The sequence below is a fragment of the Vitis vinifera genome, chromosome 18 (assembly GCF_030704535.1).
Source record: "Vitis vinifera cultivar Pinot Noir 40024 chromosome 18, ASM3070453v1".
Taxonomy (NCBI): Eukaryota; Viridiplantae; Streptophyta; class Magnoliopsida; order Vitales; family Vitaceae; genus Vitis; species Vitis vinifera.
Genome location: NC_081822.1, coordinates 9,394,606 through 9,413,712, shown reverse-complemented (window position 1 = coordinate 9,413,712; position 19,107 = coordinate 9,394,606). Strand labels below are relative to the sequence as shown.

The window sequence follows — 19,107 nt, the reverse complement described above, 5'->3', positions numbered from 1 at the left end:
TTGTCTTTCAAATAGACTATCTTAGCCTATAAACCTTTTTTTTAAATAAATAATCTTTTAAAGAGGCAATTTTAAAAGAAAACAATAATTTTTATTTTTCTTTTCCTTTTTTGGTAAAAATTATGATAAACTTGAAATTATTTTTTTTTGTAGTTGAGGAATTATTTTTTAAAACCACCGTAGTCTCGTAAAAAAATCCATGATAAATGGGTAAATGATACAGTAGCAAGTACATCAACAGCTTCAGGGCTTAGCTTTTATGACCCACAACTTTTTAAAAGCACTTTGTTCTTTGCTTCAATATTAGATGATTAGTCATAGCTCAGGGCGAGCTTAAAGAGTCAGGACCACCCCTTGCATCAATAAATTTTCTCGAGCATGGTTTGGAAAACCAGACCAAATGGGAAAAATAAAAACCAAACTCGAGATATGGCCATGTCTGAAAGGATGGATGTAACATTCTTAAAATGCAGGTGCATCTTGAGCAGTAGTATCTTAGGACATGGGAATTGTGAAACAAGTAAAGGTTGGCTAAGACCTTCATCAAAAATCCTCCTTGCAGTTCCTGGAAGCCCTGTGGACCTCAGGACCTGACCTAGTTATTGCTTATCACCCTAATGCGACAAAACTTTGAAAAGAATGGCTCAACGGCGGGTCAGTGAAGAAATCTTGCAACCTGCCATTAAAAGGCCCAAAATATGGCATGAAGGGGTGCTGAGAATTGGTTTGAATATTATTCTGAAAGAGGAAGACAGCTTGGTATCTTTTGGACACAGGCCACAATGCTTCTAGTAGTGGGGAATTTTGTTGTTGCAACTGTCCTCTAATATCAGGTAGGAAAGTCCAACCCTATTCCTCTTCTAATCAATGAGCAGTTGTCCATGAATATGCCATAGAGTGATGGGTGGTCACTGTTCACACCTAAAATCTTTAATGAAACTTCCATCAATTCCTCTATTTTGATGTGAAAAATGAAGTTTTCGGTTATGTTTTCATTGGGGAAAAAGGTAAATCTAAATCCATACCGTTTTAGTGAGTCCAGAATAGCACAGCTCAACTTGTCCGTTAACTTAAAACTCAAAGCTAATCCAACTTTGCTTCTGTTAGTCAGCAAATTTCATATAAGAATTTAGGACCACTTGTATTGAGCTTTACAAAGAATGGAAAATAATGAGAAATTATGCTTGAGAAATCGCCTCTTTCATGTAAAACTCCTAGACAGTGACACCAGAAGCCCCTTGTGGAAGAAAAATCTCCTCTCACATAACTACTTACAATGGAGAACAGACTATACTTTCACTTCTACTCTGTATTCTATAGGTGTGTACAAATCCCATTAAGCGCATAGCCCTAGAAATGGACAAAGATAAATGAAGCAAAATTTATTTTATGTGCAGCAGATACCTGAAACTGAACTCATATGGGATAACTTGGACAAATTGTGAAAGAGGCTCGCTGTTTCCTCTTTCCAGGCACTTGATTGCTTCTTTGCCAAGTTCACTTGGTAGCTGAAGGCAAATCCAATCAAGAAATGATTCAAAGTCCTTTGCAAAGTCAAGTAGATACCAATCCAACAGCTTTGGGATTGCAAACAACTTGGTTGTTGAGATTCCCACAGCAGCCTGTAAGTACTCTCTTTTTGCAACTTCCAGTTCATTCTCAACCTGAGATGCGGTATACACTCTCACCTTCATTTCACAAAAGGTTCATGAATCAGCCATGGCATAAGCATTTTATTGCAACTGACAAAGACTCTGGTAAAATTTTCTAGGACTTCAACATTGAGACAAATTCATCTAAGAATTGGGAAAACATGGAGAAGGAGAGCCAGAGAACTGGTTTAGGAAACATCTGCAAAAATTGTGTATTTGGATACAGTCCTTGAACTAATATGTTATGTGCAATAAAACCAGGTAATATATGTTCAATCATAAAGCTGCATCCGTTTGGGACCACAGAAAAAACAGAGTAAAGTAAATACTAAAGACATCCCTTTTTAATTCATGTACTTACAGCAGGGGAGGACCAGCTTCCACAGGAGAGTGCAAATGTCACTAATGGTTCAGATAACTCCAACCCATAGATGCTTCTTGCTGTCATCTCATCGTTTTTCGCACCCTTCGGAAAGGTCTAATAGGAATACAGTCATAATATGTTTGCTGAGAGCAATTCATTTCTAAGCTAAATTAAGGCTTGTGAGGAAGTTGAAATTTACACCACTTACATATTTTATGTGATAAGGCAGCCTCAGGATGAAATGTTCAATAGTTATTGCGTTTAGCAAGTGTCCCCCCACATTTATTGTTGCCTGAGGAAAAAGAGTTGGAACTTTATTAATTGTTGAGTGTGTAAGTTGCCAAGCACAAATTATAAGCTATGATTTGGTTTACAAGCAAATTAATTATGTAAGAAATCATTTGAGTACATGCTAAAAGTAATGTTAGGTCCAAGTCATAGAATATGAATATATCACTACTCCAACAAGAACAGAAAGATTGCCTTGATAGTCCATACCTTCCTCATCAATTCAACAACCATCTCTGGATTCCCTGGTATTCCATGTTCCAGGAATGCCTAAAGCAAGCAATGCAGTACAGTAAACAGATAAGCAAAAGAATAAACATAGAGTTTAAATTTACGTTTACAAAAAGGCCTTGCTTACATTCATCATGCAGGAATTATAGGTGTTGATCCAGAAAGCAAGCTTCTCCTGATGGGTTAGGCCCTGTAAGTTAACAGAGGCAAGTTTCCCGAGGAGGCGCCTGAGAATAGAAGATAAGGTGAATATAACTGTTAGATGATTTATAGAATGCATTAAAAGTAAATAAGAAACCAACCAAAAATAAGAAACCTACTTCAGTCTATGAACAAGAAACAAAGAATTTGCCGTCCGGTTTAGATTGATTGAGCTAGCTTGAATCGAAAACAAATGCTTATATGGACCAATATCTCTCTTTCCAAATTCTGAACAAATGCCATAAGGATCCTGTAGCTCTGTCTCTTCACCACTTCCATGAGAAGCTAATGATGGGAGGGAAGGTAAATTTTCTGATGTGCCCCTGCTCTTCAATGTGCTCATTCTTAAGAAAATGCTAAATAGGCACCTCAAAATATCCTCAGAAATTTTATTTGGCTTATCATCTGCAGATAGTCTTTCATCTGGAGTGAGAGAAGTTCTTGTTTCTGCATTTTCTTGGTCTACTACTCTGTTTTCTAGCTGGACAAGAAGAGAGAATTATTCATCTCAATGGAAATAGATACAAGAACACCCCTTATGAAAAATTAGCATTCTTAGTATGTACCTGTAATTTCTGAGAGTCTAGATGCTTCTCCGCTGATCCATGCTCTATTGGAGGTCTTTTCACTGGAGTTGATATTTTTTGGGCTTTATTATTTGGGTCTCGCTTGTTGTTCTTTGTAGAATTAGCATATGATTGATTCTCTTTTCCCCGCCTGTCAGCTGAAACAAGTAAAATAATAAGGATTAAGACTTCCCTAAATCTTGTTTTACCCACTTCTATGTCAAAGGAGGGGGGGTGGGGGTGGGTAGGGGAGGGTGAGGGGAGAAAGCTGTTTGTTTCAATTTTAGACGGCATCAGATGCCAATCAAACCTAGAGGATTACCAGGTGGAGAAGGCGCATCCCTGGTTGCAGATGTGGCTGAATTGTCCACAGTTTGAACTAAAAACTTTGTTTGATCCTTTTTGGAGTTTCTCATCAGATAAGGATTATATAAATCTGCCAAACTCTCCATGTTCTTCTTGGAAGATGAAATGTAAACAGCTTCCTGATACAAACCTTGTCTAAAGTGCACAACTTGTTCCTCAAGGCGAACAACCTCCTCTTCCAGAATAGCTACTTCAGCAAGAAGCTCCAATGTCTACAAAAACCAAAATTCAGCACTCAGGTTTCTATTTGAAACGATACAAAATTTTTGCCCAATGATCAGTATACCAATGATGTAATATGAGAAATTGGGTTCATCTCACCAATGTTCTCCACTCAAATTTAGGCCATTCAATCTCCAATTAATTTTTCAACAACGGTCATTGTGACTATTTGTTCACATTCATATAATTAGTAAACTTTTTGCAGGTATTTTCCAATGTGATGAAAGAGATGATGGAAGAGAACAGCAGACAATGGAAGTGGGAATCTAAAGTGAAGATCAAGTACTAACACAAGGAGGGAGATAAGGAGGAAGGCGAGGTAGAGCTCCCAAAGGTCTATTGAAGGCCCTCTCTAAAGCTCTGTGGACATTCTCTTCGTGTCTAAGCTTCTTCTTTAGCTTATCAACCTAAAAAATTTGAATTAGAACACAGTCAACTGAAAGAGATCAAACAAATGGAACCCAAAAATATGATTCCAGCATTTCCAAAAGGAAAAAAAAGAAGAAGAATAAAATCCATACATCTTGTTGTAGGGCCATTTTTCTATCTCTGCTCGGTCCTCGTCTATTTGCGGTTGCTCTCTTGGCATCCATTCCTCTGGTGCCCTGCATTTCCACCTTATCCTTCAAGGGAGCGGAATTGAGAATTGACCATCAGCTTCCAAAGAGAAAAGAAAAAGGAATATAACAGGGCAAGAGAGATAAAAGAGGAAAAAGCAGAGAAAAGAAAGTGGGAGCATATACGGAAATAAAAAAAAATCTAAAACCCAATCTGGATACTGATCAAAGAAGCCTACTTTATTTATTTATTTTTTTCTTTTTAAAGTTTTGCGAGGGAGAGATCACTATAGGAACATGGAAAAAGAAAAGGAAAATCCAAATTTTCCTGAGAAAGTTGTATGGAGAAGGTAAGGGAATTCACATGGGCAGCAAGAGATCTATTTTTATTTTTTATCAAATTTGAAAGCTCATCTGGAACTCTCTTCAAAGTATCCTCATTTTTAAATTTATCTTCTCTTATGGGGAGCTTTCAGCTTCTGAAGCTCCCCAACCCCACCCAACCTCTGGTGAAACCCAGATGGAAGAATAGTCCTATAACAGCTTTCACAGCCAACTCCCTCTACAGTGAAAAAATAAAACAACAGAGAGAGAGAGAGAGAGAAAGCAAACCGTTTTTCAAAAAAACAAATAGAAACTTGGGCATTGATTAAAGTTGATAACTGTGATGACCTTATCATGCTTCATAGGAGCTTTCATGTTCTGTAGCTTTGTCCGGACCCTGGTGTTCATCTTTATTGCATAAAAAACAAGCAAACTCTGCAACATAATTAACAAAACCCATATCAACCACATAATAAAAAACAGAAGAGAAGTGGGATTAAAGATCAAAAACAGAAGAGAAATGGGATTAAAGAGAGATCAGGCCTTGAGAAAATTTTCATCCCAACACAAAGCGGGAAACTTGAACGCAATCCAAGAAGACAAAAACACTCTTCAATCCATTCCCTGCATCTGTCGAGCTGCGTATGAAGTAAACCAACAAAATACATACAACAAATGAACCAGTTTTCGAAGCGTCACACAAGTCGAATTGTTATCATATATACAACAACCACTGAAGAAGAAAGAATGGAAGAGATGGAGAGGGGGGGAGGGGAGTGCGCCTCTGCCGCCCTCTGTCTCTGTCTCTGTGAAAGCTAAATTCGTTCGCTTTGCGAAACAGGCTGTGCGCATCTAGCGCACTTTAGCGCCGTACGCAAATTTCACTAACCCCTCCCTCATCATCAAATAAACGCGCGCCTCTCTTACGTCCTTTATTCGGAATAATATTCCGGAAATGCCCCTGGGAATGCCAGCTTGGGGGAGGGATTGGTTCTTGAATTACGAAACTACCCTGGGGATCTCCAAAAATGGTTGGCTTTGGGGAAGGCTGCTCCCAATCACGTGTCTGCCAACTAAGCCCCCTTCCCTTTTTTATTTTAATTTTTTTTTGGGGGAAAGATTAAATTAAAAGTCATTCCAAGACCCGCGGGGTAGATGCTTCAGTATCTTCTTACAATTTATAAGCCACTTGTCACGTGCACATGGCTTCCAGATTTAACGTTCTTAATTTTGAAATTTTGAATTAAAAAAAATGACGATGACATGGCAACCTGAATTTTTAAAAATGACAATTATAGTGGAGATTTTATTTAACATTCTTTACATGCGTGAATTATAATTTAATTTAATTTAAAATTTTAGTAATTATAATGATTAGGCAGTAGGACTAAAGGAGGTAATAGGTGGTGGTTGGTTGTTGAGTTTAAAGGAGAAAGGCCACATCACACCACCCACTGCCACGTCACTCCCCCTCCAACTCCCAACCCATCAATCTCATCTTTAGTGACGTCATTTTTTTCTTTACACCATTAATTATCACTTAATTATCTGCCTTATCAAAATGACTCATTTGGGCTCTCTAATCTCTCTCTGATAAACAACACCGTCCTTGTCAAACTCCCACCCTTCTGAGGGCATTATCGTCCTTTCACTCAATTAGGCAATCAATTCCCTCTAACGTTACTATAATAAAAATATAATTTTCCAAGATAATCATAATGAGGTGATTGTAGACCGATTTGGAAAGGACAGTGAGTGGGTTTGGGTCATTATTAGAAGCCACGTTTAACGCCATCATCTCTTATGAAAAAATTGTAGAAAAGATAACAGGTATCTGCGGAATAAGATAATCAATTCGACTAAGTATACAATAAATTCCCATGTAATTGAATCGTTAGAACACAAGCTTGTACAAAACTTGTACAATCAGATTTGTGATTCCACGGACGGGAATAAGTATAAGATCCGAACGTCAAAATCTCAATTTATTATTGCTATTAAAGTAGTCATAATCCTACACTGTAACGCTCTCTCAGCATGGAGACAATGCCTCCAACGTGCCGTGCTTATAAATTTTGATTTGACCAATCACAAATCAAAACCCAAACCTTATATGTGTGTACACGTATAAACAAATTATTATAACGCTGGATGCGGGGTAAGGGGACATGGTTTCTTACCCAAAATAATGTTCTTGCCAGCAGATCTTCTCTCTTTGCAGACGAAATGTCAACTTCAATTTTTTTTTTTAGGTATAAAAATACAATTTTTATGGCTTGGTTGATTTGAATTTTGTCAGGATTTCCGTTAACAGCCAAAATGAAAGCTAGTAAACATCCAAACACCCAGAAAAAATCAGGGGGTGGAAAGCTTAAAATACTGGAAGCTACATGGTAGAAGGTGAATTTGTTAGTGCACGTGGAATGCAACCAAAGCACGGACATCCCACTTAATTAATTGATGTGAGGGCCAAAAGAAAAATCACAAGAGATAATCATACCATGTTGGTACATTAACTTCACATTCAATACACTTTCGACAACATTTTTAAAAGTTTCTGACAATGAATTTTAAAAAGAAAATGGGGAAATGTATCGGAGAAAGGTCCTAAAAGCATGAGGATTAACATCAACACCAGTGATATTTTGGTGTGCCCAAACTCTTTGAAGGGTGGGGGGGCCTTGCCGCCTTGCAATGGATCCTATGCCTCCATAATTGTGCTCGTTCGACTATGGACTTGTGACCACTAAGTCAAGGCGAGGAAAAGAAAGAAAAGGATTTGTGTACCAAGCTGTGTGTGTCTGTTGCTCAATTATAGTGGAGGTGAAGTGCCCATGTTTTTTGACGATGGCTCAAATACAAGATGAGACGTTGCAGTCATTAACAGTTTCAGCCCTAGGCAGAGACTTGATTTATATGTTTGTTATGTCAATGTCCATTTGGTTTTGGATCCATGTAGTTCAAGAGACTATATAAGGAAAGGTGCATCAGAAAGCCAAGGAATCCATAGAAGGATTCTTCTGATGGCTGTCTTGGCAGTAACTTTTGCTAGGTACCGCATGATTGGGAGTTGGGAGGAGCACCCAAGCAGTGCCTCAGATTTGTAGTAATCCATGGATTAAAGGGAATTTTCTTAAAATCACCCAAAAGGATGTCCCAAGCCCAAATGTTTTTTGGTTACTGGAAAGTGACTCAGGGTTCTTATGCCAAGAGCATGGCAGCAGCAATAGACACTCTTATCATATGATTATGTTTTTTGGTTATTGGACAACATAGAAAAAAGAGATACATGAGCCAGCCCTCCACCGTCAAGGGCCACAAATCACAAAATATCATTGTATCTTGGTAGAAGTAGAATTCGGTCATCTAAATGAAAAAGATCTGCAAATTTGTGAAGGAAATGATACATTGTGATGAAGTGATTGGAGCCTGTTAGTACTGGACCCTTGGTTTGGATGGGTTTGCTACCATGCCCAACTGTTTTCCCATTATAAAACAAAACATTGGGTCCCTGCAACATGCTAGAACAGCATCTGGGTACAGCAATTTATACAGCTTTATTTAACACCAAGTCAAGTACTTTATACTCGTCTTCTCATCACTTAAGAAAAGAATTCAACTGTGGGAGAGTTTCTGTACATGGGAAGTTCTTTGCTTCCTAGGAAAAAAATAAACATTCTGTAAGAGAAAGACTCCCCATTAAAGAAAGTGTTGAATAGAAATTTATGAAACAAAACAAAGTGTAGGTAGATCCATGCATGGAGATCGAGAAAAGAAAAGAAAAGAAAAGGAGTGAAGGTACATGGGCCCATTGAGAGACCAATGGAATCATTAATTGGATGTCTGTGTGTGACCCCCCACCAGCAAGCTATCTCCCTGGCTGAAAATGGTGATAGTCCTTGATGGTTGGTTGGTCTGGTCTTGGATTAGAAAAACTCAAATTTGTTGTAGATGAAGATTATGGAGATGGTCCTATATGCAGATTCCATAAGGGCTATACCCCACAAGTCATTTCTTCCACAAAGACACCTATCTATCCATCCATGTTTTCCCTTTAAAAAGTGCCCAATTCTTAGCTTTTAAAGCTTTTTAGTGTGGGGACTTTTGATGATGAAAGGGAGTCGATCCTCAGCCCACTAAAATGATTGTACCTCTTTCACTAAAGCTTATCTACTATTGTCATTTCCCATGTTTTTTTCCCCATTTCATCATCTTTTCTTTTTCCCCTATCTTCATTTTATGGTACCATGTCAACAAAAACAACAGCATTGTTGGTTTATTTTCACATGGGATTCCAGTGCAATTCTCATTACAGTTTAGTAAAATTAATGAGAATCAAAATAGCTCCTTTGAAAGTCTCATTAATGGACATGAATTCAAAACTTTTGGGGATGATAAAATATTTCTATCCATCCCAACACAATTGGTTCCACGGGAGTGTAATCTGGCTAGCTAATCCCACATTGCTAGGCCATCTCAAAAGTTATGTATGTCACACTCATAGATCAATGGCCGTGGCATACACCATGAATGTAATTTTGCAGTTAACACAGAAATTGCAGGTAATGGAATGGTGTGAATAGCGACTTCCTATAAATGATTGCCGATAACATCCAGAAATACCATCCCCACCCTCCAAACAATACAAATAATTATTGAATCGAGGTCAGAATTAAGGTACTATGAGGTTGAAGGTATGGTCCTACTATATATCTTTGGTGGTTGATTGACTCCTTCCATGGGGTGTCTGGCTTCTCTTGAGTCTTGCTTTATGTGGGAGTGAGGCCAAAGCAGAAAAATAAAAATGTGCAGTCCTGATAAAAGGGCAAAAGCAGCTCCATTCTAAAAAGTTGCTCTTTTATATTCAGTGGTATGAATCAAAAGCCACTTTCGCTCGGGATTTGAAGCTTGTAAGGTTAACCACTTTTTCTTCTGTCATGTCTTGGGTCCCCTATAAGATCATTTGTAGAACACCGACAAATCTATATTGTTGATTAACTACGATCAGTCATAATACTTCAATGAAAAAATTGCTCAACCAGCAATCCAAAGTGAAAATGTGTGTTTGATATGATCATGAACTGGGGTAAAATAAGTGTCCCTTCTTGGTTAACAGCTGGCCTTTTGAGGCACTAGCTTCCACAGAAAAAGCTTGTATTAGAATCTCCCACCTACATCACACCAAAAAAAAAAAAAAAAACTAGATTTGCGTTTGTAATCTAGAACTGCCACCCCCATTGCTTTGTTTTTTCAATTGTCAAAGAATGGTAAGTCACCATCCTAATTACTGTGGAAATGTGGTCCAAAGAAAAAAGAAAGAGAATGAAACGAAAGAAGCAAAGCAGAAAATGGCAAGTGGACCGTCATTTGGAAATTAGGATCAGACCCTTGGCCAGAACCATGCAAGTTTGGATCAACCAGCTGCATCTATGGCTCAACCCGGTGAGTTATATCTCATTTCATTTGTTTCTACTCGCAGGAAAGGGGGAGAGAAGGAGAGGGTTAATGAGACAGAGTTAAGGACAAAATAGTCAGAAAGCTTGATTCGGGGTCACTGTCTGCTTGTGTCTTAGTCTTGACTTTGCCAGCGTTGGTGATGAAATGGTCCCCTATCTATTTCCCTGTACTTGGCTTAAACCTATTCACGTTATACTAATTTTGATTGTAATTAGTAGAAAGGGTTGTTCTTGGCACACAGTTTTATTCTTCTTCTTTTTATTACTAATTGAACTGCATTCTACATGAAAGTGCTGCTTCTAATTCCCTGTATTCAATTAATAGTCCCTTTTTCTCTTTTTTCTTTGTTCAGTCTGTTATAATGTTTGAAAATGTAATGTTGAAATTGTCATCTCAAATAGCTATATATATGACATGTAATGCTTCCTTCAAAATGGTTTCTACTTATGGAAGTTCACTAGCAAACAAGGAGAGAGAGATTGGTTTGGAACAAGAACATTCAAAACCGCGTACCACACTGAATTCTCTGCATTTAGTAATAAATAATTTGTCATTCAGCTGCAGATGTAGGAAACTGTGTAGTTGTTTACTTCTTCTTAACACCTGAGGGAGTCATGACAAAGACTCGAACAGGCGTGCCAACTGTCAACCCGTGAACAGGCTGTTCAGAAAAAATCTCATCAGGAAAATACATACCTCTCTATTCCCTTCAAGGTTTACTCTAGTCTGTTCATGGAAACCAACTTTAGCGTGCCACGTTCACAAGGGGGCTGATTATACAGCAATGAAGCTTTAAAGAGGTGGTATTATTCAACTAATGCTGACTTCTGTGATGTGAATATGGTTCAAAAGTCATCTAGCATGGCATGAGGTTACATAATGGTGGATATGTATACAAGCTCTTCAATGCCCATAAGTTTCAAACTAGGAGAACGACCTTTTAGAATTAATTTGGCCTATGATTCAGTAAGGTAAGCAGAATCACATTCAAAGAGCACAATCAAACATTATTGGAAGAGCAAATAGAAACAACTAATCATGTGGCAGAGCCAGCACCCCTAGGGGAATTGGATGCTGTAAACTGATTTTAGCCTCTTTAACAAACTGGAGAGTGGGAGATAACAGTATTCTCTGTGGAGAAATGGAGATGCATCAGTCAATTGAACTCCACCCACTCTATAGTCTCAGAAGCCAAGTATTCACAAGGTGGCTTCCACCTCCTCCCTTGACTGTGGACTGAGGGCCAGCCCGTGCTGTGGCTGAATGCTGGATGGGCCATTGCCCATTGCCTAAAGCCTGCCTGTTATGAAGGCCTGTGGAGATTAATAGCCCAAGCGGAGCCGAGCCCAACTCTGGTATTCTTCGAGAGCGCTTGGAAATGTAACAAACCTCATTTACAAAAATAGTAGCAAATCAGGGAAATATTTTCCAAATATATTGTTTTTGTTCTGTTGACCCCTTTGCCCTCAAATTGAAGCTGTAATACTAATACCCACAATTCAGAATGAGTCAATTCTACTGACCAAATTGTAAATGTCCATCGAATTGACATCAAAGTATCTAACAAAACCCACTTATAAAATTGAACGTTGCCTTTAAATTTGATACATACAAAAAAGTTAAAAGTAGTAGTCTCTGAAAAAATGGCGAATATTGCATTGAACATCTGGTTTTCTCTGTGTTGCTTGGTGGGATTGGTTCAGTGTTGTGGAGGCAGAGGATTCAATCCAATAGGAAAGCTCATAAGAGAGGGATTGTCGAAGGGTAGGTTGTCGGACGAATGGACGTGGACGAGTTTTCCATTGAATACAACCAGCAAGTTCCCTCTGGATGGGTTGAAAGAGAGCCATAAGATTGAAAGCTTGCCTGGACAACCCAATGGAGTGGACTTCGATCAGTTCTCAGGGTATGTTACGGTGGATTCTCTGGCAGGGCGTGCATTGTTCTATTATTTTGTGGAGTCACCTCAGAACTCGACTACTAAGCCCCTTGTGCTGTGGCTGAATGGAGGTAATGTTTATCCCTGCATGGTAAATTTCTTCGGAAAAAAAGAAAAATTCCCTGCTTTTTTGGGTTGTCACCATTCTCATACATCGGATGTGCAGGTCCTGGTTGTTCTTCATTTGGAATTGGAGCAATGATGGAACTGGGTCCATTTAGAGTCAACAAAGATGGAGAAACTCTATATCTAAATAAACATGCATGGAACAAAGGTGAGCTACTTCTTTAAATGTCCTCTACTGTGTGCATATTTCAAGATGTATGTGATCATAGAACTAAACAGCATAATGGTGTTGATACTTCAATTTCTTACCAGAGGCCAACATCATCTTCCTTGAGTCCCCAGCCGGGGTGGGATTTTCTTACTCAGACACAGCATCCGATTATAATTCAAGCGGGGACTACAGGACTGCCTCAGATTCCTACATTTTTCTCCTTTCATGGCTGGAGATATTTCCTGAATACAAGACAAGGGATTTCTTCATTGCTGGAGAGGGCTATGCAGGTCATTATGTGCCCCAGCTTGCACAGACCATCCTTCTATTCAACAGTATTCCAGACCTACCTATAATCAATCTTAGAGGAATTGCCGTAAGTTCCTACAAGTACTACAGATTTAGTATTTCTCATATTCCCCTTGTTTTGCATATGTAAATTGAAGGATCCATACATGCGAAATCATATGAACCTTAACACAGGAAGTTGTGGTGTAACAGATGGGTAATCCATATGTGGATCGGGAAACGGCTTTTAAGGGAATTGTGGACTACTATTGGAGCCATGCTCTCATTTCAGATGAAATATACATGGAACTTATATTGAACTGCAATGTTTCTTCAGAAGAATCTGCATCAGAAGAGTGCATAGCATGGCTTCTTCAAGCAGATAACGCTATGGGCAACATCAATGTCTATGATATCTATGCCCCCTTGTGCAATTCTTCAGCGGACTCCAATTCTGTGAGTGGTCTTGTTTCCTTGAGAAAACACTAGGCCAATTTCTAAGAATTTACTCATATTCTTTACAATGTTCTGTTATCAGATCTCAGCATTCGATCCCTGCTCGGGGAATTACATCCATGCTTACTTGAACATTCCTCAAGTTCAAGAAGCACTTCATGCAAACGTTACTGGTCTTCCATGTCCATGGGAATTCTGCAGGCAATGCCACCCAACCAAGTGCAACATTTATGTATATGTCTAATTTCCTGATTTTTTGTCTCCACATTTCATTCACTCCATCCTTTTTCTTCTTCAGTGTAAATATATTTGGGATGTGGAAGGATAGTCCAGCAACTATGCTGCCCAGCATTCAGGAGCTGATGAGCAGCGGAATACAAGTGTGGATATACAGGCAAGGGATCTGAACCAAGTTATTACTCTGAAAACTGCTTCACAACTAAAGCCCATTAACTAATATTAGAGCTTTGAAAGATAATATATAGAATTGAAGACAGAGAGAATGAATTTGAAGTGTTGTGGATTTTAACAAAGTCAAATTTAATTTGCAGTGGCGACACAGATGGTGTAGTACCCGTGACCTCTAGTAGGTATTTCATAAAGAAATTGGGCACATTAGTTAGGACCCCGTGGCACCCCTGGTACACCCATGGAGAGGTAAGAGCTTACAGCCCCTTAATTAGCTTTATCAAGCCCGCCAAACATCTGGGATTGACCTGATGTAATTTATTTTCCTGGAAAATGGAGACGAAACTGACAAAGTTGTGGCTTGTGAAGGTTGGTGGGTATGCTGTGGAATACCAAAACCTGACATTTGTGACTGTTAGAGGATCCGGGCATTTCGTCCCCAGTTATCAGCCGGCTCGATCACTGCAACTCTTCTGTTCATTCTTAAATGGAACGCTTGGAGCTTCATGTTAGAGACTAAATACTAGACCCGGGAGTTGAACAGAGGAAGACTATACACACACTATTTCTATTTTCTAATGCTTGAAGGATATGTATACAGGAGCGGAAAAAGAACTATCTAATAAGCTCTTGATGGGATTGGAATTTAATGATGTTTTCAGAATCTCAATACTTAGGTAATTGCTATTACAAAGAATTTCAATGGCTTTGTCCCTCTGCCCCCAGCCTGCTACATATGGAACAAGGGATATGACATGCTTTCTAACTTCAATAAGGATATTTATTCAGCCTACCATAAGGTCTCTTTAACATTAACATGAAAATTTAGTATTGTTTTCAATTTTTGCATAAAAATTTTAAGAAATTATGAAAATACTTGGAGAACAAAGTCAGATTCAAAGTTGGAAGAGCAAATAGAAACTAGTCATGTAACAGAGCCAGCTTCCTTAAGGAGGGATCAAATGTCAGTAAACTGGAAAATCATGTTGCAGCTTTCATATGGTGTAATTATTTCCTCTAGGTTTACGTTTACAGATATAACAAACCTCACCGACAAAAATAGTAGCAGATCAAAGCAAATATTTTCTTTTTGATCTATGGACCCCTTTTTCCCCACAATTCTGGATGAGTCAATTTTATTAGTCAAATTGGACATCTCCATGAAAATGAACGCCCCCCCCCCCCCCCCCCCGCCCAAGATGGAATCATTTCCTTTCTCTCTTACGTTTATGGTATCCATATTCAAAGCAACCCACAATATTGCTGGGACTAGGAATCACTGAATGAGACAATCCATTCCCATCCAACCCCATAAAATCATTCAGCCAGCTTGGAAGAAGAAACCGTGGCTGCCAAGAATATATGAACTACACACATAGGACGAAGAAGAAGAAGAATAGAGAAAGACAATTTCTTGAATAACAACTTCCTAGAACCAATTTTTAGGCTTTGGTCTTTACAAACAATGGAATCACAGAATGGCCGGCCATATGAGGTTTCTAGGCTTAATTGTCACAAGCTGTAACTTGGCTATTAACTATGGAATATGGATCATATGATTTTACAAATAATATTATAAAGTTAAATGTCATTGTCCATCACGTCAATCATTTGGGCTTCTGTATAAATGATACCAAAAAGCTTCTATTCCAAGTACCACGACCCAACATGAAGGTTGCACCCTTAACATGGCTGTTGCCCCTCCTCCTCTGCTACCAACTGGCTTTGTTGCTCCCATACAGTGGCGCCACCGAAACTGAAAACCTTTATAGGCTGATAAACTCCCGGAGATCAGCAAATCCTCCTCGGTCAGAACTGTGGGATGAGTTAGATGGTAGGGATGGGAATGCTTCTCCCCTGTATATTGGACCCCAGGATGGGTTGATGCAAGATGACAAGATCGAGTCCTTGCCTGGACAGCCTGAAGGAGTGAATTTTGATCAGTATGCAGGCTACGTGACGGTGGATCCAAAGGCAGGAAGAGCACTGTTCTATTACTTTGTGGAATCACCCGAAGATTCTTCTACTAAGCCTCTGGTGTTGTGGCTCAATGGAGGTAATTTCTTGCTATCCAACTTGTACAAAATTAACTGGCACCCACATTATGAAACTGCAAAATAGAATTGCTAATCTTTCATAAGCATGAAAGAATTCTATATAATATAATGAACATGGATAGAGATCCCTGAAGTGAGGAGCTGTTACAAAAGCCAGCATGTCTACATACACAGGCAGCAGATGTGATATAACATGGGGTATTACAGTCTTAACCCAAAACATGGTGAAGCCTTTTTCAGCATTAGACACTAAAAATTAGTTCTTAGTTTTTTATTTTTGGTGTTTATCTTCTTATATTGAAATTTTTACTTCACCATTTTCTTCCCATTTGGAAGGCTAGGAACTTGAACCCTGAGAAGAAATAAACAGAATTTGATGGTCCATAGAGAGCACTCTAGGAATTGTATGAAGCACAGGGGAGATGCCAACATGCCAATCACAACAGACCAGAAATGTAAAGTAGAATAGACATGTTCCCTAATAGTTCACCTATATAAGTACAAAACTAGGCTGAAGGCTGACCCTACTTTCAAAAGGGTTGTGTAGCCCCAGCTCTTGTATCCCGTCTTCCACATTGATTAGTGCCCTTCTGAGAAGATCATTATCAACTCCCAAGCCATTAATGGTACTTTTCTTGACTTTAATCATAGGCCTCATAGGTAGTGGACTTCTACAACCAAGTTTCCACCAATGGACGTCACCAACAAGTTATAGGCAACATTAGCCATGAATGCTACTGGTGTTAGGCTTAAACATAGGTTGCACTTCTGCGACTGAGGGCCAGCATTGAACTCGCCCAATCATATATGAGGCCAAATATTTCTAGGCTGTTTATGCTATGCCTCATGGTTCCACTTTCTTTATTCGAATTAATGGTCAACAAGAACTTATTGTATATAAAATGATTCCAACATATCAAATCAAGGAATAAGAAAAAATGGAAGGAGGTTGAAGTGGATCCATCAAGACATGACTAGTATAATGGGATTGTAACAGGATTCCATAATTAATTTTCAATGTTCATTCATAAACCTGCATATTACCATCCGTAAAATTTCTGAATCATTCCAAAGAAGTATAGACAGACATTCATTTCTTGACATGACTGCTTGTGTTATCGTGCTTCCCATGACCTCTCTAACCTAAAAAATTACCTATTTCACAACCAGTGAGAATACACATCTTCCCGTCTGGGGCAGTGAAACAGGTAAAAGCTTCTAATGGTTAGCGATGCCATAAAACGGCAACCCACTGCTAATGGAAGAAGTGATGGGTGATGTTTGGGATGTGCAGGGCCAGGATGTTCATCCCTTGGATATGGAGCCATGGAGGAATTGGGACCTTTCCGAGTCAACCCGGATGGAAAAACGCTTTTCCGGAATGAGTATGCATGGAACAACGGTGAGCAAGATCTTGATATCCATGTCTGATCTTCCTCAACACCCATCTCTGATATCCGTAACAATTAATAATTGGGTACATGGGCTTTGAAAAAATGGCAGTGTCAAATGTGATATTCTTGGAGTCCCCAGCCGGAGTGGGGTTTTCATATTCGAACACATCATCTGACTACGTCAATGTGGGTGACAAGAAGACGGCGGAGGACTCCTATACTTTTCTCATCAACTGGCTCGAGAGGTTCCCGCAGTATAAAACCCGGGATTTCTTCATAACCGGGGAGAGTTACTCCGGTCATTATGTACCTCAGCTTGCCTACACAATTCTCTCAAACAACAACAAAACTAATCAAACAGTCATCAACCTCAAAGGCATTGCGGTGAGTTCATCCCCACGTTATTTCAATTCATATGACTACTGCTCTTCCAACTTCATCAATTCTTGGTGCAGATTGGGAATGCTTGGATAGATGATAATACCAGCCTTAAGGGGATTTATGATTATATCTGGACGCATGCTTTGAGCTCGGACGAAAGTAACGCTGGCATTCAGAAATACTGTGACTTCACTACTGGAAATTTTTCAACCAAATGCCTAGACTACACATATCAAGCAGAAGGAGAGGTCGGAAATATTGATATTTACAACATATACGCTCCACTCTGTCATTCATCAGGACCGACTTCCCGCTCCGTGGGTTCTGTAAGTCCTTAGATTCTACGTTTCCTGACTGTTAATATATGAACTTAGGTTCTTGAATTATCAATGTTAACGTATTCTGTTATACATAGTTATTAGTGGATTTAGCAGTCTAACACAAGCACGAGAGCAAATGAGGACCTTATTTATCAACTCAAGTAAGACAGAAATGTACTTCATCTTGTGAAAATGTAATTAGGTCAATGATTTTGATCCCTGCTCCGATTATTATGTGGAGTCCTATCTGAATCTGGCTGAAGTCCAAAAGGCTCTTCATGCAAGAAACACCACATGGGGAGCTTGCAGGTACTGCCATTAGCGAAATTTCCATATTGTAAATAAGAATAGACCATAGTACTAGTGCTTGATCATTATACATTAAAATAGGTAACTGGTTTTATTTTACTTTTCAGCGGAGTGGGATGGACAGACAGCCCAACGACCATTTTACCCACAATCAAGCAGCTGATGGCGAGTGGAATCAGCGTATGGATATACAGGTGCGTCCAGCTTCTTTTGTTTTATGTCTCATTGTATCATAGCTCTTAATTTTGACCTAAACCGCCAATACAACTCTTATCTTAAACCCGCAGCGGCGACACTGATGGGCGTGTTCCAGTTACATCCTCTAGGTACTCTATAAACACCTTCAAACTTCCTGTCAAAACAGCCTGGCGGCCATGGTACTACAACAAGGAGGTAATGTACGACTGTAGGCATTTCTTAGTGGATTCAAGCAACTCCTTGCTCACCTGTTTTCCTCTGTGGTGGTTGTGGCAGGTTGGAGGATATGTTGTTGAGTACAAAGGGGTGGTTTTTGCTACAGTCAGGGGAGCTGGGCATCTAGTTCCAAGCTACCAACCTGGACGAGCTCTGACCATGATTGCTTCTTTCCTCCAGGGAACGCTTCCTCCTCCCTCTTGACAGAATCGTCCTCCCATTCCGACTCCGTAATTGCTTCATCATTTGAATTTCCAGTTTGTTGAAACCAAGACCAACCATGCAAAATTCCACATGAGATCCTTCTAAAGAAAGGAAAGTAGAGGACGAGAAAAATAAAAGGATATATGATATTTTGTTGCTCTTGGTTTAGATGGTGGAAAAATGACTTCTAATCTTTAAGACGTTAACAACAGACCCAACCGTATAAGTTAAGTGGAAATAAATAAATAAATAAAGGAAGAAGATGAAAAGAGTAATGAATACAGGACGACCTAGGATTAGATAATCAGTCCACGGCAAGAGTTAACATGGTGTTGCTCAGAAATCCATCACATTTTCAATGGAAATGACCTAATATGATGTGACCTCCCAACATGATATTTGTGTCGGCCCATTGATCTTCCAGTCTTAACA

At 39.2% G+C, this 19,107-nt stretch overlaps 2 protein-coding genes across 4 annotated transcripts; one reads left to right on the top strand and one right to left on the bottom strand.

Annotated features, from left to right (window-relative positions):
• Window positions 1–1,084: 1,084 nt before the first annotated feature.
• LOC100266128 (uncharacterized) lies at window positions 1,085–5,676 on the bottom strand. 3 transcript variants are annotated; one of them, XM_002282274.5, is made up of 12 exons: window positions 5,315–5,676; window positions 5,120–5,206; window positions 4,412–4,513; window positions 4,181–4,297; window positions 3,625–3,880; window positions 3,303–3,460; window positions 2,856–3,217; window positions 2,663–2,762; window positions 2,515–2,574; window positions 2,225–2,308; window positions 2,014–2,130; window positions 1,085–1,688 (listed from the first exon to the last, which is right to left on the bottom strand). In XM_002282274.5, the coding sequence occupies exons 2-12, from the start codon at window positions 5,177–5,179 to the stop codon at window positions 1,383–1,385; spliced, it is 1,722 nt and encodes a 573-aa protein (XP_002282310.2). In that variant the 5' UTR covers window positions 5,180–5,206; window positions 5,315–5,676; the 3' UTR covers window positions 1,085–1,382. The 3 variants fall into 3 exon arrangements, with proteins under 3 accessions (XP_002282310.2, XP_010664593.1, XP_019072349.1); XM_010666291.3 differs by having other exon boundaries at window positions 3,799–3,880; XM_019216804.2 differs by lacking the exon at window positions 5,315–5,676 and having other exon boundaries at window positions 5,060–5,175.
• Window positions 5,677–11,850: 6,174 nt separating this feature from the next.
• LOC100255855 (uncharacterized) lies at window positions 11,851–18,850 on the top strand. Its single transcript, XM_002282295.5, has 17 exons — window positions 11,851–12,238; window positions 12,334–12,441; window positions 12,546–12,820; window positions 12,946–13,188; window positions 13,271–13,389; window positions 13,487–13,582; window positions 13,740–13,845; window positions 13,966–14,106; window positions 14,274–14,396; window positions 15,178–15,652; window positions 16,948–17,055; window positions 17,157–17,431; window positions 17,503–17,754; window positions 17,951–18,057; window positions 18,165–18,251; window positions 18,345–18,450; window positions 18,532–18,850. The coding sequence occupies exons 1-17, from the start codon at window positions 11,872–11,874 to the stop codon at window positions 18,673–18,675; spliced, it is 3,132 nt and encodes a 1,043-aa protein (XP_002282331.2). The 5' UTR covers window positions 11,851–11,871; the 3' UTR covers window positions 18,676–18,850.
• The last annotated feature ends 257 nt before the right edge of the window (window positions 18,851–19,107 follow it).